The sequence below is a fragment of the Alexandromys fortis genome, unplaced genomic scaffold (genome assembly GCF_014885135.2).
Source record: "Alexandromys fortis isolate MF-2015 unplaced genomic scaffold, M_Fortis_MF-2015_v1.1 scaffold_176, whole genome shotgun sequence".
Taxonomy (NCBI): domain Eukaryota; kingdom Metazoa; phylum Chordata; class Mammalia; order Rodentia; family Cricetidae; genus Alexandromys; species Alexandromys fortis.
In genome coordinates this window covers 982,646-1,004,039 of record NW_026068070.1, presented here as the reverse complement: position 1 = coordinate 1,004,039, position 21,394 = coordinate 982,646, and the positions used below count along the sequence as shown (strand labels likewise).

The 21,394-nt window shown below is 47.1% G+C and overlaps 1 protein-coding gene across 5 annotated transcripts; it reads right to left on the bottom strand.

Moving 5' to 3' along the window:
• Positions 1 to 460: 460 nt before the first annotated feature.
• Positions 461 to 19,875, bottom strand: Henmt1 (HEN methyltransferase 1). 5 transcript variants are annotated; one of them, XM_050120959.1, is made up of 8 exons: positions 19,423 to 19,875; positions 17,435 to 17,591; positions 15,929 to 16,057; positions 13,883 to 13,995; positions 12,986 to 13,120; positions 8,711 to 8,890; positions 7,263 to 7,440; positions 462 to 5,974 (listed from the first exon to the last, which is right to left on the bottom strand). In XM_050120959.1, exons 2-8 carry the CDS (start codon positions 17,459 to 17,461, stop codon positions 5,546 to 5,548), a joined length of 1,191 nt encoding a protein of 396 aa, XP_049976916.1. In that variant the 5' UTR covers positions 17,462 to 17,591; positions 19,423 to 19,875; the 3' UTR covers positions 462 to 5,545. The 5 variants fall into 5 exon arrangements, with proteins under 5 accessions (XP_049976917.1, XP_049976916.1, XP_049976915.1 ...); XM_050120958.1 differs by lacking the exon at positions 19,423 to 19,875 and adding an exon at positions 18,335 to 18,457; XM_050120956.1 differs by lacking the exon at positions 19,423 to 19,875 and adding an exon at positions 18,321 to 18,450.
• Positions 19,876 to 21,394: the final 1,519 nt, after the last annotated feature.

Here is a 21,394-nt window from a genome sequence, read left to right as displayed (position 1 = left end):
GAACTGACTGCTGCCGCGAGGAGGGGCGGCTAGGAGAGTCTCAGGGAGACGCCTAAAGGACCAGGTCTCACGTGCAGATCATAAGGAAACAACTTGAACTCAAAGAATGCTGGGAAAACAAGCTTCTGTGAAATCACAGAAATCTCTCAAAAGTTCTTGCTATCATTTCCATCTTTAATGTTTCCCAGAGAGCCCCGGGGTGAGGTGGGGAGAGGGGTGCGGCTGGGAATTCATGGACCCTTTAAGAGGTGGAACACCATGGAAGATCTTACATCACTGGGGGTGTGCCTTTGCAGAATTGAGACCTTGGTTCCTTCCTCTCTTTTGCTTCCTGGCTACGAAGGGAGTGGGTTTACTGTACTAAGAGGTCTGGCCACCATGGACTGCCCTGCCAGAGGCCCAAACAACAGAGAGAAATTATCTCAGACAGGAACCTCCAAGACTGTAAGTTGAAACGAAACCTTTGTCTTTTTAGCTACCTCAGGCATTTTGTCAAGATAGCTAAGCTAGAGCCGCCCAGCCTGGAAGCGGGAGCCGGAGGCCATGGCTGGTTACCTGTTTCACACGTAGTCTGGGAATGTGGGCCCTGCTGGGTGGCAAAATCTAAGGCAAATGTTTAGGTAAAATTCTGCCTCCTACAAAACCACATTCTTCATTGCCACAGAGCAGTTTAAGCACTGGAGAAAAAGCATCTTGAGTTACTATGCTTAAAACTGTGTGGCTCAGGCGATGGCTCAGTGTTTATGAGTGCCAGCTGCTCTCAAGATCACCTGGGTTCAATTCCCTTCACCTACTTGGTGGTTCATGACTGACTGCAACCCCAGTCCCAGGGGATCTGATGCCCTCTTCTGCCCTCAGGCACCAGCCACGTGGCAAAACACTAGACACATACAAAGTAAACAGGTAAATACCTTTCTTAAAGCTGTGTGGCCCATTCAAGTGAAATGCCTGGGGTGGGGAACAATGTTAGTCCTTGTAAACTGGGATCTACCCTTAGTGAGTCGAGAACAAGGAATATTTGCTAATTGTCTCTAGGAAGGGATAGGAAGGGCAAGCTCTTGAGGAACATTTCTTTACAGTCTCAAAACTAATGAGGGGTAGGGGATGGTCAGTGGTTAAGAGCACTGGCTGCTCTTCCAGAAGACCAAGGTTCGATTCCCGGTACTTATGTGACAGTTCACAACTGTCCTTGATTCTAGTCCCAGGGAATCCTATGCCCTCTTCTGGTCTCTAAGGGCACTGCATGCCCATGGCTCACAGACACAGATGCAGGCAAAACACCCTACACACAAAATTTTTGAACAGAGCAATTGAAGTTTTTAACATGAATTTCTATACACAACTATTAACATTTTGCAAAAGAACATGTTGTCAATACAGAATGGAGCACATCCGGTCACATTTATAAGTTGTTAATGACAAAGTCGCATCAAAAATATACAATAGGGGCTAGAGAGAAGGTCAGGCCGCTAAGAGCACCTGCTGTTCCTGTACAGGACTGGGATCCGATTCGCCGCTCCCACACTGGATGGCTCACAACTGCCTGGAATTCCAGCCCCAGGGAATCCACTGTCCCCTTTTAACCTTCTCAGACACCTACACGTACATGTGCATACACATACACAGGTACACACAAATACCCATAAGACTTAAAAGGCAAATATTTAAAATATATATTAGTAAAAGAACAAGGATAACAAGGGTAAAAAAAAATCACTTAAGCCATTTGGGAGGGAGTTGATATAAAATATAGGCAATCAACTGGATTCTATGCAGAATAGTAGGCGGAGCTGCTCTTCGGGGAGCAATGAATAGGAGAAGCCGGAGTCCCCAGGAGGCTATGAGATTGTGGGTATTGAAGATAAAAAGAATTAAGGTATTACTAGCTTTACTTTAGATTATATAGTTCTGAACTATTCCTTTCGTAATTTACATTGTAAGGCTGTTACAGAAAAAAATAACTTGCACAGTGTTTGTTCCTTTGTTTGGGTTTTGTTCTCTGTTTGTTTGTAGGCAGGGTCTCACTATGTAGCCCCAGCTGTCCTAGAGCATGGAGTGTAGACCAGGTTGGCTTCAAATTTCTCTCTGCCTCCTGAGTGTTGACACCGCAGGTGTGTGCCACCACACACAACAGAATCTTTTCTTGTGTGCTGCTAAGGGATCAAAATCGGGCCTCGAGCATGCTGGGAATAAGGGGATTTGGAGCTTAGGTGCTGTTTTGTGTTTGCTTTCAGGGAGATTTAAATGTAACGACAACCTTCCCCATCAAGGCTGCAACCATCTGGGGGTTGGGAATGTAGCTCAGATGAAGTGCTTGCCCAGCACGTATGAAGCCCTGGGTTCAATCCCCCAGTTCTGCAGATAACAGGTGTGGTGCCACAGGCCTGTGATCCCAGCACTTGGGAGGTGGAAGCGAGAGGTTCGAGGTCATATTCAGCTACATGCTGGGTCTGAAAAACAAGGTCTCAGACACTTTAAATTCAACAAGAGCTTACGCTTGCAAGAAAACGTACTTCCTCTCCATCCATAAACTTCTCAGCAGGAACCAGTGCTTAGCCCAGAAAACACTACAGCAAATATGCTTTGCTCAGAATATATGGACCATATATTCCTAGCAGGAGCTCCCCAGCAGGACAAAGAAGGGAGGGGGATTAAAGTTACACAGACCCTTGTGGCTGGGGTAGAGCTCGGCGCTGCAGTGGCCTGGATTAGATCCCAGCACAGAGATATTCTTAAATGTCGCCAGATAATAGATCCTAAAAGAGTCCCCTCGTTCCAAGGCTTGTGAGCTTTCAGAAGGGAAGAAGGTAGCATGAGGCATTAGGGCCTCAAAAAGTGCGTTTCTAAAGTCTGGTTTCTTCGGATGCTCCCTGAGAATCCCCAGACTGGGACAGGATAAGGAGGAAGAGATCTGTCACTCAACACTGAACTTCAGCAGCAAGGTTCAAATGAGTGTGGTGTAAGAGAAAAAGGCTCACAGGTGACAGGTTAGGGACGATGCCTGGAGGGGACACGGTTTCGGCAATCTCCATTCTGCAGTGTCTGTGTGTGTCTGTGTGCCTGTGTCTGGTTAGGAGCAAAGTAAAGTCGCTCTGTGGAGAGCAGAGGACACCGGGGTAGTGTGAGGTTGTGTGTTTGCACTGTTCTGTTTCTAGAAGGCTGTCAGGTGCTTGGCCATTCAGGCTGAAAAATAATTTTGATTTCTAACTACCACAACACTTTCTCATCAGCATGTATAAGAGCTTCCCACTGTGGCTATTACACCTCATTTTACACAGAATTGGGACAAAACTCCCCTAGCAAGCCTGATTGTTCTCTGCATTTGGTTTTTATTGTTATTTTTGGGCTTTTGTTTTTCTTGAGACAAGGCCTCGGGTAACCCAGAGTGGCTGCAAACTCACTATGGAGTCGAGGATGACTCTGAACTTCGGAACCTCTTTGTCTCCACTTCCCAAGAGCTAGCATTGCAGGCAACACCCCACTGCACCCGGCTTGCATTCTACGATCATAGCAGTAGGGGTTGCCGTCTCTAGTGTCCTCACTCTTTAGAAGGATCATCCCTTGTGTGGCTTCAGAAACAAGGGCCTGTGCTGGGCTCAGGGGTAGAGCATCTGCAGTGCACACACAGAGCCCTTGGGTGCAGTCCCAGTATCAAAGGAAAGAGAAAAGAGCCGATGGCTACAGACTAAGCCTTTCAATGTGCAAAGGCAGGCATTTATCAAAGCTGGGAAGAGCAAGCCAAAGGCTGAAGTGTGGCTCAGTGGTAAAGCTCTGGGGGAGAGGGAGGGGTGCAGACCTACGAGAGAGCTGTTCTCGTCCGCATAGCAGTCATAAGCACATAAAGGGTTTGTGGGTAAGGGGTTATCAAGCCTCAAGGGGACTGACGGACTAACTCTGAAGATACGATCGAGGGCTTTACCATGGCTAGAAGACGTGACGTCAGCAAAAAAGCCATGATGGGCAGGGAACGCTGAGGAAAACCTTGGGCACAGACATGGAAAGGTGAATGGAAAGGAACGCACACCTCTAAGGTCGTGTACACCTATGAGCACCTGAGGCACGTGGAAATCTGGTGGGTTAGTCTAGAAGATTCAAAGATGGCATCTGGCTGGCAGTACCTATAGGATTGATTTTTCTAATGAAAACATTCTCACCAAATCCAATGATGATTAACCCTTGAAGACTCAGCTTAAGGATAAGTGTCCACAGAGCTCTTGCCCAGGGGCCAACTCTGCAGCCACAGAACAGTTCCAGACTAAGCCCCAGGGAGGTCACCACAATCTGAGTGGCACAGGCTGTGTGTCAACATGTCCAACTTTTTCTGGTTCCTTAGGAGGTGACTGAGTATGCATGTGGCTTCTTAGAATATCACTTCTCAACTTCCTTTACTGTCACACAGGAAGTGGCAGCAGTGTTGCTTAGCGACAAGCCACAAAGCACACCGGGCAGCTAAGGAGCTCCTCCTCACTTTCTTTCTGCTAGTGTGGGCTATGCAAGTGGGAACCCCAGGCTAGTCCACCGTCTCCGCCACAGTTACCAAGATGGACATCAGGGACTCTGACACGGGGGAGCAGCCATGCCTGGCTGACACACCTCTGGACTTCCATGCAGCACACAAGAATATCCCCTTGGAGCCCCTTTTCTCTTTCCTTAAACAAAGCCACATTTCTCTCTCTCTGCAGCTATTCCCACCCCAACGCCTGTCAGAAAACTTTGGGAGGGTATTCATAAGTGCGTGAGGATGTAGCTCAATGGTAGAGCCCTTACCTAAATGTGCAAAGCTCTGGGGTTCAACCTCTAGCACCACACACACACACACACACACACACACACACACACACACCATAAATGCGGACAGTGATCACTGCAGATTTCTATACCCTTCAAAAACCAGCCATGTTCCTTTCTCATCTAACATACTTTTGAAAAGTAAAAGGATAATCCTAGATTTTAAAGCTACATCACCCCTGGGAAAAGTTGGGCAGAGGAACTGGTTTTGTTTCTGAGATCTCACCATGCAGTCTAGGCTGGCCTCAAACCCATGATCCTCTTGTGTCCTCCATCCAGGTGCTAGGATTTTAGGTAAGGGCCTCTAAGGTTCTCAAGTGGCTTTGATTGCATTTAAATGTTTTAATGTCACATTCAACATATGGCTCTAACACCAAAACTGGGAGAGGATAAAACTAACACATGGCCACACCCAATGTTCTTGTAAACACCAAATGGAAAATAAAAACCCAATGTTTAAAGAAAGCAGCTCCTTCCAGTTGAACCCTTTCTCAGCGAAGAGCAGTCTACGCCAGGGACGTCTGTCAACCAGTTCAGGACCCGATTTGTATTAAAACTTTCAAAGTAGTACTTGAATTATGACTGTGCAAAGTTTAAATCCCAGGGCTGAGGACGTAGCTGAGTGTCAAAGTGCTTGCTTACCATGCAAATGGCCCAGGGTTCAATTCCCAGCACCACAAAAAAAAAAAAAAAAAGTTTGAATTCCAAGACAACTCAACTCTCAGCATGACTCTGAGCTTTGGAAAATTCAGATGGCTCAATTATCTTCAGGCTGATAATCCCAAGAATTGTGCAGGTCAACCACGACTGCAGAACCGTCGCTGCTTAGGGACACCGAGTCAGCAATGAGGGACCGCATCCTCTCTTCGTCAGTACACAAGAGCTGCAGCTTGGGATAAGCGAGCAGTCTCCTCAGGGGTATGAAAAACTTCTCTCCTTCACAGAAGGGCTGGGGAGTATTTTCTATCCTGGCCTTTTCAGCCTCTGTGAATACAGCTCCCAAGAGTAGGTGAGGGGCTGGGGAGCAGTCCATGGGCCCTGGCTGAGGGCCCAGCTCCTTCTCCTGCTCCCTCAGCATCCGCTGGTGTCTCAGTCTCAAGCGTTCCACTTGTATCAGGAGCTCCCCGACCAGTACAAACTTGAGCACCTTTTCCTGCTGTAAACTCGGGTAGGTGGTTGTATAAACCTAAGGGAAGAAAAACCAAACAGAATACCCAAGTGTGTTTAAACCATCAGCAATTCAGTAACAAGCTGTGCATTGTAAAAGCCTTAATCTCACTGGAAATCAAACATATATAGACACTAGGTGGCTGCTTTGCTTCCAATTCTGATGACAACTAAATCTCAGCAGTGTTTCTACCAACAGGCACTAACCCAGTATTCCCCTTTAAAAAAAAATTTATTTTATTATTTGGTATGTATGAGTGTTTTGCTTGCATGTACGTCTATACAACATATGCGTGTCTGGTCTTACTGAAGCCAGAAGAGGGCATCAGATCTGATGGGACTGGAGCTAACAGAAGACGAAAGCCTAACCGAACCTACAATCCAGTGTTTCTACTTGCTATTACATGGAAATTAGTGTAAAAAGAAGCACTGGTTCAATCTAGAATCAGTGGTACATGCCTACAAGCCCAGAGTTCCTTGAAAGACTAAGATAACTGCTGGTCCAAGAGGTCAAGGCCAGTCTAGGTAACAAAGTGACACACAAGCTGAAGAAAACCAAGAATAAATGAAAATGATTCCATCAAGAGAAGAATGGATTCTTTTGAAAGTCGAAGTAGGTTTTGTCATTCATGTGTGCACGTGCCTGTGTGTTTATGTGTGTGTATGTGTGTGTATGCATATATGCATACATTCGTGCATCATGGGCTGGGGAGGAACAGTTAGCAACAGTAAAGGGACAGCCAGGAACTAACACTGACAGATTACAAAGGAGGCAGCAGCAGGAGTCCTCTCTGGAACATCCTAAGAAGACCTCCAGTAAACTGCTCTTTGTCGTGTAAAGCCAAGGGGCCAGGCAGTCTCAAAGAATGCCACAGACTGACCCTGACCCTGCCAGGACTCATGGAGCCTGAAGCATCTTTCTAGATGAGCCTCAAAATTAGGTCACTTGGCCAGGTGTGGTGGTGCACACCTTCGACCCCACACACTTGGGAGGTAGAGGCAGGCAGATCTCTGTGTATTCAAGACCAGCCAGGGCTACACAGTGAGACCCTGCTTTCTACTGTGGGGACTAGTGATGTGGAAAAGGAGAAGGGGGGAGGGGAGAGAAAGATGGAAGGAGAAAAGATGGACGAGGAGGAGGGTTAGGGATAAGGAGGAAGAGGAGGAGGAGAAGGAAGAAGAGGAGGAGGAAGTAGTGTGGTAATGGCGGTAATGGCGGCAGGGTGGTGGGTGGCAGCTGTGGTTGTAGTCCTGTGCTCACCACCTGTCATGTGACCCATGGATTTCTATTTCGCAGGAATACTCACAACTTTGTACACATGCCGGTCATGCTGCTGTGAAGCACGGGACTCAGCTAGCTTCCCGCTGTTCTTCCTAAAGACACCTATCTGGGTACAATATCCGACATGCTCAGACCCAGCTGGGGGTGTCCCGACCCCAGTAAACTCCACACAATAACTGTAGCAGTTTGCCACTCGGGAAGCCCTGATATCAAACAACAAAGAGAAGTCACTTCTCTGCACATACAATTCTGGTTAAACAACTTTGTAAACAAACAATTTTGGGGGGCTTTTCAAGACAGGGTTTCTCATGTAATAGCCCTGATTGTCCTAGAACTCGCTTTGTAGACCAGGCTGGCCTCAAACTCAGAGATCCGCCTGCCTCTGCCTCCTGAGTGCTGGGATTAAAGGTGTGCGCCACCACCGTCTGGTATCAACAAACAATTCTTAAGTGACTTCTTGTCAGCAGTTTTAGAAAAAAACAGAAAACATATGAACAAAGGACTTCTCAGCCAAGCAAGGAGGTGCATGCCTATCATGTTACTTGATAAGGCAGAAGGATAAGGCGGTTAAAGCTAGCCTGAGCTATATAATGAGACATCATCACAAAGAAAAAATTCCAAAGTTAAACATCCGTGCACAAGTGTATGATGGGTACCAGGACACCCGACATCTGTGGGGAACAAAGGCAGTGACACGTCTTAGGTTTCCTGCTGGGAGCCGATTTGAGTGGTTGCCATTACAAGATGGCATTTGGCCCTGGCCTCGCTTGATACCATAATAGAGATTGCAGTTCTTCCACCAGAAAACAGGATGAGTTGTTGTGATCTAGCTGCCCACACTCCCCCTGACCGGCAGGGGAACTTCCTTGTGGTCTGTAATTGACAGGGATGTTCCCCTGCTTTCTTTCTGGCAGGTGGGTCTCCAGAAAAGCAGTTAAAGTATCAAAGTATCAAAGGTTGCTAGGCAGACTCCCTATATAAGCAGCTACAGCTCAGAGCTCGGGACCCCTCGCTTCCTGCTCTCCCTATAACCAAGAGGCTCCAATAAAGCGTGATTTGGGAAGAATCCTCGTCTGGTGGCTGTTCTTTCCTGCTGGTCAGGGAGTTCGCCACAGTTTCCAAGTTACCTCAGGAACAGGAAAGGGGGGCTACGGGACAGGCAGTGTGCAGGTGTGGGTGAAGCCAAGAAGCCGCCCCACACATGGGCGTGAGCGCCCCTCACACCCCCACATCCTCCCCACTCTGGTCCTCAATCTATGCCAACACTACAGGCGCCTCCCAAAGAGCATCCACTAGGCACACGCTCTTTTCTCCTGCGGCCCAAATGGGCTGCTTTCCTTGTGATCCGGCTACATCATGAGCCACACGTGGAGACCTTGCTGGAATAAACTAAGAGTTTGAATAAGACAGCTTACTTCCTATAACAGGATTGCTGCCGAACAACAACAAACAAAAGAACCCTTCTGAGCTCACCAGGTCTGGAACTCCTTTCTGCTCCACTCGAATTTATGATCTGCATCCCTCAGGGACACTGTGGGAAACAGGGGGTTGAATTCAGCATTTGGTGTGGTGATGACAACCATGGACGGCGACAGGTATCCAAAGACCACTTCGGGAAACTTGGCCAGGTCATCTGAATTCAAATGCTCTATTCTAAAATGGTTGACAAGAAAGACAGAGTTAAATGCGGCTTCACTGGGTGTATTCTCCTAATTGGCCTGGCAAAAATAACTCCTACCTGGATGTTGTTGATTTATCCCTTCTCTGATGATGCAGCAGCCCACAACCCAGGATCAACTGTTCTCACGTTTGAACCCTTCCCACTCCCAGCTTTGCCCAGGGTGACCCATCAGCTAAGATCCACCCTCCGCTGCCCTCTGTAGAACTCATGTCAACACTCCTTTTCACAAAGCATCTGAACTTGCATGTTCCTTGATTTCCCAGGAACACATCATTGCCTCTGTGATTTCTTTTCAAAAACGGCAGGACACTGCCAGACAGCTCGGCAATTGTGAGCACTTGCTCCTCTCACAGGGGATCCAGTGTGGTTTCCAGCACCCATGTCAGGTGACTCACAACCACCTGGAACTACAGCTCCAGGGGATCCGATGCCCTCTGCTGGCCCCCAGGGGCACCTGAACTCACATGTGGATGTGCGTGTGCAAGAATGAGGACCTAAGTTCAGATCCCCTGTACTCAGAAAAAAAATCTGGCATGGGAACATACATCTGTAACTCCCAAGGCTGGGGAGGCAAAGATCAGAAAATCTTGGGCTTGTTGGCCAGCCAGTGTAGACAATCAGCAAGATCCATGTTGAAATATGAGCGGCGGGGCTGCGTCCCCAACACCCAGGCCGCTTGGCTAGCTCATGCACGAAATAACAACACACAAACTGTATTCATTTAAGAACTGCTTGGCCCATGAACTCTAACCCTTACAGGCTAATTCTCGCACCTGGACTAGCCCATTTCTAATGATGTGTGTAAGCACCCCAAGGTGCGCTTACCGGGAAGATTCTAGCCTCCATCCATGATGTCTCTGCTCCAGAGCGCAGAGTTGTCTGGTCTCTCTGGGAGCAGAGCAGAGTCTGACCTCACTTCCTCTTCCACCCAGAATTCTATTCTGTTTATTCCTCCCATCTATGTTCTAAGCTGAGGCCAAGCAGTTGGTTTATTATAACTTAACCAATGAAATCAACAGATTGATATATGACATTCCCACATCAGATCCAGGGTCAATGAGAGACCCATCTCAAAAAAACACAAGGTGGTCAGGAATGGTGGCACACGCCTTTTATTCCCAGCACTCAGGAGGCAGAGGCAGGCAGATCTCCGAGTTCAAGATCAACCTGGTCTACAAGAGCTGGTTCCAGGATGGCCAGAACTACACAGAAAAAATCCCTATCTCAATAAATAAATAAATAAATAAATAAATAAATAAATAAATAAATGAACAAATGAGTGAATAAAATATAAAACAAGGTGAGAGTAACTGGGGAAGACACAGGAAAAAACTAGTCTCCAGCTCCCAGGCATTTACGTTCTTGAGTACATAAACCCACACTCATGTTCCCTGGGACAGCAGGTAGTTCAGAGCTGTAGCATCTGCTCAGGATGTATGAAGCACTTGATCAACACTCCATCCCACCAAAATAAAAACATTCTCAAAATCTAACGCTGAAATGCTATGCTGAATCCAGATTAAGGGATGTTCTAGAAAGCAGAAAGACTGAGCAACCCTGTTCGAGATGATTAATAGACACTCCAAAGACATCACACTAAAATCCCCAGGCTAGAGATGGTGGCGCACATCTTTGATCCCAACACTCAGGCGCCAGAGGCAGAAGAAGCTCTGTGAGCTCCAGGACAGCCAGGGCTACACAGAGAGATCCTGTCTCTATGTAGTGCCAAAGCGTAAAATAAAAAATAAAACAAGGCCCACATTTTAAGTGAAAATTAGACTTGAAAATAGTTATAAAAGCTATCACGAGAACAACTGAGTTGTTAAGTGTTGGATGTGAACCATATAACATGACCATATATCATACACATCATTGTGAGCCTGGGTTTTGTTTTGTTTTTTTTTAGGTTTTTCAAGACAAAGTTTCTCTGGGTAGTTCTGGCTGTCCTGGAACTTACTCTGTAGACCAGGCTGGCCTAGAACTCACAGAGATCTGCCTGCCTCTGCCTCCTGAGTGCTGGGATTAAAGGCATGAATGACACCTGGCCATTGGGAGATTTCTTAACACAACATACTATGGCTACATAAGAGGAAGCACGCCATCTTATTTTTTAATTTATTATTATTGTGTGTGTATGATGAGAGGATATGCATGTGCCATATGTGGAGGCCAGAGTACAACACTGAAAACCAGTTCTCTCCTTCTATCTTTACATGGGTTCTGGAAACTGAACTCAGGTCTGTAGACTTACATTGCCAAGTGACTTTTCCTGCTGAGCCATCTCGTTGACCGAAAGCATTTCTTCTTAGGAAAGATATTTAAGGGCCTGCGATATGGCTAACAGGCTAAAGGTGCTTGCCGCCAAGCCTGACAACATGAGTTCAGGAACACACACATACACACACAATCTAATAAAAGTTTTAGGAAACTTTTAACATATAGGTATTTATGAGTAAAAGGCCATGGTCTCCAATGTACTCTCAAGTGGACTGTATTAAAAATGCATATGGGAGACTACACCTAAAAGCCTAAGTAAATGGAACCAAATGTAAAGAATTAGTGAGCCTGGTAGTTTGTACCAGTACCAGTACCTTGTACCTAATCCCGCAACATCTGTAAGTCTGTAACTACAAGTGATAACAGAAATACAACAGGACTGGAGCTGGGGCTCAGCGGCATTGCCCTGCATCAGATCCCCAACACCTCAAACAATATGATTCATGGGAGGACTTGGAGGGGAGGAGGGACAACATAATTATATTAATCTCAAAAGATAAGGCTATTTTTGAAGACATTACCAAATACTACTAAATCTGGCATCACAGATTAACCCCAGCACAACGGAAGTATCACCACTACCCGACTCTTACCAGGTGACAGACCATCCCACAAAAGAAATACCTGAATTAAATGACTCATAGATCACAAGGACTTAACATAAAATCTATAGAATATTCCATTCAAACACTGCAGAATACACATTCTTTCCAGAAGCCCATGGAACTTTCTCTAAAGTAGATCATGAATTAGGACACCAAGCATGTCTTAATGAGTACAGAAAAACTGAAATGATTCCCTGTGTCCTGTCTGACCGCAACGCAGTAAGACTACAAATCACAGCAAGAGAAACCCTAAAGGGCACAAAGCCCTGATTTCGATCCTTAGCACCACATAAAACTGAGCATGGCACACACCTCTAATCCCAGCACTTGGGAGGTAGAGGCAGAAGGATGAGACATTCAAGATTATATACAGCAAGTTTGAGACCATGCTGGGCTATGTTACACAGGGGCTGGAGAGATGGCTCAGTGGTTAAGAGCACTAGCTGCTCTACCAGAGGACCAGAGTTTGATTCCCACCATCTAGATGGTGGCTCACAACTGCCAACTGTCTGTGATCCAGTCCCAGGGGATCCAGTCCCTCTTCCATCCTCCTCAGGCACTGCCCACACTTACATGGCACAAAGACATACATTTAAGCAAACACTTATGCGCTTAAAGGTTAATTAAAATCTAAAAGCTAGATACATTATAAGAGAAGAAATACAAATGAATTTCTTTATTTTTATGTGTGTAAGTGTTCTGCTTGCAAACCATATGCCCTCAGAGGTCAAAAGAGGTAGTTGGTGCCCATGGAATGGAGCCATGGATGGATGTTAGCTGCCGTGTGGGTGCTAAGAACTGAACCCATATCCTATGCAAGAACAAGTGTTCTTAATTACTGAGACATCTCTCCAGACCCACAAATGAAATTTTTCAACAGGAGTAAAGGCCTATGTATATAATCTTTTAATTATTTCAGGGGGCAAAGCACCATGGGGAGGGAGAGGATGCACACGTATATAACAAGGACCAGAAGGAAGCAGTCACAGGTGGCTGTGTGGTGAGTATATGAATGTCTGTTTCTGGAATTATCTTCATTCTTGGAATTCCTAAGAAAAATACTAACAGTAAAAAGATACTCCCAGCTGATGAGTTGTGATCATTTTACAAATAATGACATTGATTACTGAGGCTAATTCCTTCATATTTTCCAAAGTGGAGAGCCGATGCAACTTCCAGACTTACAATTCAATGCATGTTATCAAATCGAATCCAAGCAGGCGAGAGTCTCTCTCCACAACAGAGCCATGATACAAGATGACAGTCAAATCTAGATCTCGGGGTTTTACAAACTCCCCCAGGTAGGGAGACAAGTAATGCCTGCAAAAGAACAATCAGCAGTCAGCAGCATCAGGAAACAACCTACTTAGCGATCGGGGCTGGGGGTACGGCTCAGAGCAGAGTGTGCACCTAGCTGTATGAGGAGAGGCCCTGAGACTCAAGGTCCTGCTTTGGTGTGTGTGGACTTACAGCTGGGACTCCCAGCACCAGAGGTAACAAGAGAAGGAGCTCTCAGAGCTGCAGAACCCAGATCCCCTGATGTGAGTCCCACTCCGCCTGTTTTTCTCTGGTACTGAACACTAGGCCATGGGGCAGCTTCCTTCCACGGCGGGAAGTAAGGTCACTAAACATGACTTTAAATTTCCCACACTGTTCTCATTGCCACACTTTGCCTCTCTTTGGAACAGAGACATTTCAGCTCTTTAGAAGAGCAGGTTCAAAACAATCTAGAAATCTATTTATCAGAGAAGCAGAACGGTGAATGTGGTGTGGAGGGACCAAGTATATGCTACAACCCTCCCTTGGAACTGTCGCGGCCATGAGACTCAAACCACCACTTAGGAGAGAGGCATTAAAGCCAGGCATGGTGACACACTGCGAATTTAAGCTGAGGACACTTATGCTATATCATAATATCTTGTCTCAAAAAGGAGGAAGAGTCCATCTCTTAGGTGAGAGCCCCCATGACCTAAGACTATACCCCACCTGGCGACAGTTCTACTACCACCCTGGGGACAAGCTTCCAACACAAGCACCTTTGGGAGATGAAACACATCCAAACCATAGCACTAGAAGTATTACCCATTTGAATGTAATTTTTCTTCATTGATATCTATCCCAACAAGCAGCTGAATGCATGGATAGATTTTTAGCAGCTTTAGGAGCTTGGTATCGCCACATCCCAGGTCTGCAACCTATAGATGAGACACAGCATCATTTGCACAACATTCATAGCCAGAAAAGTAGGAGCTCTTAAAACTAGAGGATGCCCGGGAAAACGGTTCAGGTTAGTGAGTGCAAGAATAAGGACCGGAGTTCAGACCCCCGACACCCATATAAAGTCAGATGTGGGAGAATGTGTCTATAACCCTATTTATAGCCTCGCCAAATCTGAGAGATCTGGGTTCTGAGAAACCTATCTCAAAAAAACACAAGGTAGGGAGTGACAGAGAAGACACCCATGTTGGCTGGTTTTGGGCCTCCACCCACACATATGTGTGCATGTGCTCGTGCACGCACCTCAGTGGGAGATTGTGAATCAGTAGGGAAAACAAAGTTATTTTATGGAAGGATCTTTGGAGGTAGGATTGTATACACAAAAAAACAAATTAAACTGAGACTTTTTAATCCTGCAGGTAAATCAGTGGTTGAGGAAAAGTCGGACAAAACCATGCTTATTCAGAACAATTGCTTGAGGTTCAAGGTTATCAGAGCAAGAATCACAAGTTGAGTCTTGTGTAGCCAAACCACCTCCTGAGTGTTAAGAGTTCTGGGATTACAGTATGTACCTCTATGCCCTTTACGAGATGCTGGGGGTCAAACTGGGAGCTGTGTGTGTGCTGGATAAGCATTCCACCAACTGCACCATATCCCCAGGGAACAACCACATTGAGCCATATGAAATTCCACATTGGAAAAAAAAAAGGCCCCTCAGACCCTTCAAGTGAACAGATTTGCTGAAAAGGCTGCTGAGACAGATGTGTGAACATCTGTAGAATAGCTAAGGCGACTAAAGGAAGCCTTTTCCAATTCCAGAGGATCTGATATCCAACTCCACTCTCTTGTCTCTCCCTCCCAAATTTGGCATTACAAATGTTTGTGACTACACCTGAGAATACCACCCACCCCACCCCACCCCCGCTTTTGAATATATGGTCTGGCTATGTTGCCCCAGCTGGTCGCTAACTCTTGGGCTCAAGTGATTTGTTTTTCATTTCTTTCTTTCTTTCTTTTTTTTTTTTTTTTTTGGAGACAGGGTTTCTCTGTATAGTCTTGGCTGTCCTGGAATCCACTCTATAGACCAGATTGGCCTCCAACTCTGAGACCTACCTCTGCCTCCTGGGTGCTGGGATTAAAGGCATTCACCACACCCAGTTTCGAATAAATTTTTAAAAATAAGGATTTTTTTTTTTATATATATAAGGCAGGTGTAGAGGCAAACACTTACAACCCCAGACTTGGGAGGGAGAGGCCGGAGCATGGAGTTAGAGGCTGAACTCTAAGACCCTATCTCCAAAATAAACTAACTTCACTCACTATAATTAAGCTGCCCTCGCCGTTAAAAATGCTGCTGGCCCTTAACGGGACTATCATAAAGGCTTTCCCAATTTGTGACTTTGGTCACTCCTCCGTGGTTAAAAAAGAAAAAAAAAACAACAACGGCTTAACTCTGAAACACTTGGAGCACTGGCCTTAAGGTCTCCTCGCTATTGCAATGATCTCTGTTTCGAGAGGATGAGGTGGGGGGGGGGGGGGGGGGGGGTTCTCGGGGGGGGGGGGGAGGGGGGGGGGGGGAGGGGGGGGGGGGGGGGGGGGGGGGGGGGAGGGGGGGACTTGAGTATGAATTAGAAGCCAGACAAAGCAACACAACAAAACCACAGAAAACCATCTTTTTTTTCTTTTTGACCGTTCTCTACCTGTTTTACAATGTACCATACATCTATCCACCACCCCAAATCACTCAAGTCTGCCTCAGGCACAGGAGGTCACTTAGCGGTAGAGTGCTTGTCCCGCATGCCAACGCTCCTGTCTGTAACCCTAACACCGGGAGGGAGGGAGAAGTCTTACGAGCATATGTGATAAACCACTTTAATAGGGCAATCTTAGCAGTTAAAAAAAGATAATTACCTTCTTGGGTTCATGGCGATCCACTAAATCTCTAACGAACTGGTACCGTTGTTTGTATAATGGCGGTTTAAACCTAATAACCCTCTCTGGACAAACCTCTTCAAAATTACCTCCAACCACACTGCCGCACTGAAAGATTTTAAACAAGTTCTCACTCACACATGACTTTAGATATTTAAGAAGAAAACAAAGAAAATTTCTTCTCCCCAATTAACTGGGCAACAACAACCTCCACACAGCTTAAACCTCAAGTCATCGGGCAGCACCCCACCCCTCCCCTCCCATCTCCACCCCACCACACCTCCTCTTTTCAGCATCCCATAGCTGGGTTTATGCTTCCGTAGCTAATCTGCAGAGGTTGTTTTACTGTGTGAACTGCCAAAGGCTGTGGTCCAGACAGACCAGAGGTGAGGAGACACTGGGCAGACCACAAACTCCCTCAGCTCCCAACCTTTGCTCAAACCTCTAAGGCCCCTTCTCTAGCAGGCTTTGATTCAGGGTTTGAATCCCAGGCTGTGGAGGGCATACGCCAGTTTTAGCAAGAACTGCTGAACTCAGTTTAAGGTGAATTTCCCACTCTTGACACCTGAGCACCCTCACCATCTAAAGCTCGGATTCTAGATGGTATTTCCTCTTAATTTTCTAGGCACAAACCCTCTTCCCTTCCCCTCTTCCTTTTACATATCTCTATCTATATAGGTTTCTCCATCCTCAGCTGAGTTAAACTCTGTGATGATTTTACTGCCACAGTCCTAAATCAGAATAGACTCTTTTAGCAGGTCCAGGAGAAAAAGAAATGTTAGCTGTGCCTACTATTCCTATCAGTGCTGGAAAGAAGTGAACCAGACTAAACCTGTACCTAGAGCAATGATATCCAATGATTTCCAATAAACGCAAAGTCAAGTGTGGCTGGGATTTAGATTAGTGGTGACCACCTGTCTTGCATGAGCGAGGCCCTGGCTTCCATCCCCAGCAATACAACAAAACATACGCCACACACGCACCCAAGCCCCTGCCTGCTAGCTCTCGCTCTCTCTCTCTCTCTCTCTCTCTCTCTCAACCCCAGATTTCACACTTGTTAGTGCTAATATTAATCAATGGAAGGTTTGGTGCCTTCCTCAAGTGCCCAAATGCTGCACAGCACGGATGCTCAGCTTAGGTCTCCAAGTGTGGTCCCTAAACCAGTATAGCGGCTTCCTGGAAACTCAGAGAAATGCCAAGTCTCAGGCCTCAACAGACCTCCTCAGATAGAAGACTCCACTTTAAACAATCCAGGGAAAGGAAAGGAAAATAAAAAGACCCATTTGCATGTCTAGAAGTATTTTTTTAATAACTAACATCTGTACTTTTACTTTACATACATCAAATGTGAAATTTTCACTGACCATTGATGTCAGTCTTAGTTTGCACCCCAGGGGAAGCAGGGGCCTAAATAGGATAATTTGTCATTTCTCCACATACACCCCTCCGACACCCCTGTAGGTGGGTGAGAAGGGTGACATTTACCGGTATGTTCTTTTCTGCCACTTCCATTTTGTTTCCAACTTCCGTTGCGACAAAAATAATAATAGTGATAATGCAGATTTATCCTCCGGGCTCTGTATCAGAGACTCAGCAGCAACTCTGCTGTAAATGCCAAATGCTCCCTTTTCACACGAGACGCCTAGAAGAAATGATGGCCCAGATGAAAAGGGGGAGGTGTTGGCCTTCCCACCTACCACTGGCCCACAGAATTCAGGCAGTAAATACTGAGACACGGACGATAGGGTCTGGAAGTTCCAGCTCGGCAAAGGACGCTGCTACTCTAGTTTGACCATAACCAGTTCCGGGTGATACAAACTTATTGCTAAGATCCTCGACCTCGGGGGATGGAGGCTCCTCAGTTGGTAGAATGCTTACCTAGCACGCACGAAGTATATTCGATCCCCAACACCGCATAAAACCAGACCCGGTGGCATAGAGAAGTTCAAGGTCAATCTCGAATTCTCAACCTCAACCAAATACTGCTTTCAGTAACTTCTCAGGCACCGCCAAATAAAACTTGGGGGTGGGTGGGAGGGCTGACATTAATAAGCCAGTGATGCTGCAATACTGACCCAATCCGGCCTCGGACTTGAATGTTGGTATTCTACTACACACGTTTCTATCACTTAATCGGAAGTAGGCAAGATCTCAGCCACCAGCCTGTTGGGTACGAACCTCAGTTGGGGGTGTGGGGTCAGTATTCCCTCTGTCGCCCGCGTCCAGCCGCAGCACCACTCACCCAGAGATAAGGAGCGAATCCACCCTAGAAAAGCCCGCTAGGCAGACCAAGCACCGCCCACTCCCGTGTAGCTGCGGCCCCGCCCCCTGCCTTCCGCGCAGCCGCGCTGCTCCACGCGGCTCTCCGCACCTGGCTGGCCGCACCTTTCCGCCCCCGGCGCCGCGCGCCTGCGCTCTCCGCCCTCAGGGTCCCCGCTGGGCGAGCGGAGCCCGGCCACGCTCGGGCCCCGTGCCTCCGGGCTGCCGTCTCCACGGCGTCGGTTTTGGGTCACTTAACGGCCGCTGTGGCGCATGCCCCGAAGACATTTTCCAGCTCGTCCGAACCTTGGCGACCACGGCTCTCAGCCCCTCCGCATCCCAGGCCCTCGCGCTGCGGCGACCTGGCCCCTACCCCGACTGTTGGGTGCGGCCCAGACGGGCGGGCGAGCGGCCGGGCTGCTGCGGCCTTGGCGGCTGTTAGGATCGAGGCGTCCCGGCTGCGAGGCTCCGCGTGCCCGGTAGAGACGTGGAGAACGCCCCGGGCCAATGGCAGGCCACGGAAGAGGCGGGTGGGCCCAGCGCGTGCCGGCTGGCCCAGAGCAATATGGCGCGAGGGCCTTCTAGGGACCGTAAACTGGGGAAAGTTGAGTCCCAGTCACCTAAGCCTTTTTCCATTTCTTTTTTTTTTTTTTAGCTCTACATTTTTTCCTGCCTCTCCTCTCCTCCCATCAACCCTCCCCCAGGTCCCCCATGCTCCCAATTTACTCAGAAGATCTTGTCTTTTTCTACTTTCTACTTCCCATGTAGATTAGATCTCTGTAAGCCTCTCTTAGTGTCCTCATTGTTGTCTAAATTCTCTAGGATTGTGGTTCACGAACCCCACATCAGACAGAGGTCTGATCTCCAAAAAAGAACTCAAGTAATTGGTCACCAAAAGAACACATAATCCATTTTTTTGTTTGTTTTGTTTCTGTTTTTTCGAGACAGGGTTTCTCTGTGGCTTTGGAGCCTGTCCTGGAACTAGCTCTGTAAACCAGGCTGGTCTCAAACTCACAGAGACCCGCCTGCCTCTGCCTCCCTAGTGCTGGGATTAAAGGCGTGCGCCACCACCGCCCGGCCATAATCCAATTTTTTAAAAATGGAGTACAGACCTAAACACCTAAGCTCTTAAACATATTCTTTCAGCTTCCAACGCTCAACTTTAAAAAAAAAAAAAAAAAAAAAAAAAAACCACGTACACTTTTAAGAATTACCTGATCTCAGAAAACGTGTTATGCCTCTTTTCCGTCAACTTTACGCACGCTCTATGCTACCAAAGAAGAGATGAGGAGAGGGCGGGGTGGGGAGGACCGGCTTTAAAAGTAAAAACTGAGGCAGGTGTGAAGGCGCGTTGCTGTAATCCCAGCACCTCAAGTGGAAGGTGGTGTCAGAATCAGGAATTCAAAATCATCATCAACAACATTGTTGGAAGCCAGCCTGGGCAGCATGAAACCCTTGTCTCAAATTCATTTATTAATTTATCCCAAAGTTTGTGTTGACTAGTAAATAGCCTACTAATATATCATAAATGAGCTGAACATGATAGTGCCATGCCCATGGTACCAGCACTTGGAGGTAAGGATCAAAAATTCAAGAGCAGCTTCAGGTACTAACGAAAAGCCACACATGAAATATTAACCATTCAAACGCTCACTGAGTGCGCTATGCAATATTGTGATGTTGATGGTTACAGGGTAGCACAAAGATAAATTACATCTTGTTTTCAGCATTTTAGAGCTTAGAGTGTATGGAGAAAAATATGTGTGAACCGGGCTTCATAGATAGGATCGTGTAGCATTACAGTTTGAGAGACTCCTGGAGGCTTGGCACACGCGCAGTTCAGACAGGTGACCTCAGCACTAGGGAGGTGTGCTGGTAAGTGGTGTCACCTTGACACGGTCTAGAACCCCAGAGCGTGCCCTTGGTGGGGGATTGGTGTGATTCCCTCGCTTGAGATGGAAAGGCTTGACCACTGCAGGTGGAGGTACTCCTTCCTGCCTTCAACTGGAAGAAAGGGACAGCTGAGGTAAGCATTCATTCCTCAAACTCCTGCTCCTGGGACTTCCCCAAGGGATGGGGGTGGGGAGAAGGGCTGGAACCCGGAACTTGGAGCCAAAATAATCCCTTCCTTCCCTGCTTGAATGGCTTTTGTCAGGGTATTTTATCTGTGAGATAGCAACAGTGAGGCTCACTGAGGAAAAATTAGTTCCTCTGGACAAAAGAATTAAATCTCTGACCTAGGTGAGCACCTAACATTCCGTTTGGTCTGGCCCAGGAAAAGACTGCCCCTCCAGAAGTCCAGAAGTGTCTTCCCCCAAGGCTCCTGTATTGAAGGACAGGATCCAGCTGGTGTCACTATTGAGAAGTAACTGGATGAGGGTGGCGGAGGGGGGGGTTGTTAATGACCCATTGATGAATTTATGTCTTAATTAGCTGAATAGGCTAAGAGGTGGTGTAATTACTTGTCATGGATGAGAAGGAAACACGGAACACGCAAAAAACCCGCTTAGGAGTTTATTAGAGGGGGCGTGAATAGGCGTGGGGAAGTCAGTGTGCAGAGAGAGAGAGAGAGAGAGAGAGAGAGAGAGAGAGAGAGAGAGAGAGAGAGAGGAAGATGGCACATCCAGCTTTTAAAAGCTGCTTAGTGCATGCGCACAGGGGGTTGACATGGTTATGTCATAGGCAGATGACTGAGGGGGGCTCTCACATGCACGCAAGGGCTTAGCTGAGTCATATGTTGATCACATGGGGCCCTTTAACATCCAGGGGGGTGCCCGTTATGCACTTCTGCCTGAGGGCTTGTCTGCATATGCATGGCCCCTAGAACCCTTATATGGCTGAAATCATTACAGGAGGGTCCTAACTGGGAGAAGTCACTCCCTGAAAGTGCGCCCCTTCCTCCCTGCTTTCTGGCTTCCACAAGGTCACCATGGAAGCTGACCTTTACTACATGGTCCGATTATTATAGCATTCTACCTTACTGAAAAGTTTTTGTGTTAACACCCGATTCTGTATTACCCCCTCGGTACAGTTTGCACGCCACTGTACCTTACGTGAATCGGGCAAGGGCCTGGAGATTAAAAGAACACACCAAGAGACCTGGGTCATTCAAAAGATCAGCCGAATGCCAAATGCCGTTTATTCAACCTTGGGGAGATCCTCATATACCTAGCTGCTGCACAAGGA

Excerpts from the sequence above, each read along its gene's own strand:
- Henmt1 (XM_050120959.1), bottom strand. The coding sequence starts at position 17,461 with ATGGAAGTGGCAGAAAAGAACATACCG. Across the intron at positions 13,996-15,928 it reads ATCGCCATGAACCCAAGAAG|GTTGCAGACCTGGGATGTGG; the intron begins GTAATTATCTTT and ends TCTCATCTATAG. Across the intron at positions 8,891-12,985 it reads TTGATAACATGCATTGAATT|AATAGAGCATTTGAATTCAG; the intron begins GTAAGTCTGGAA and ends CAACCATTTTAG.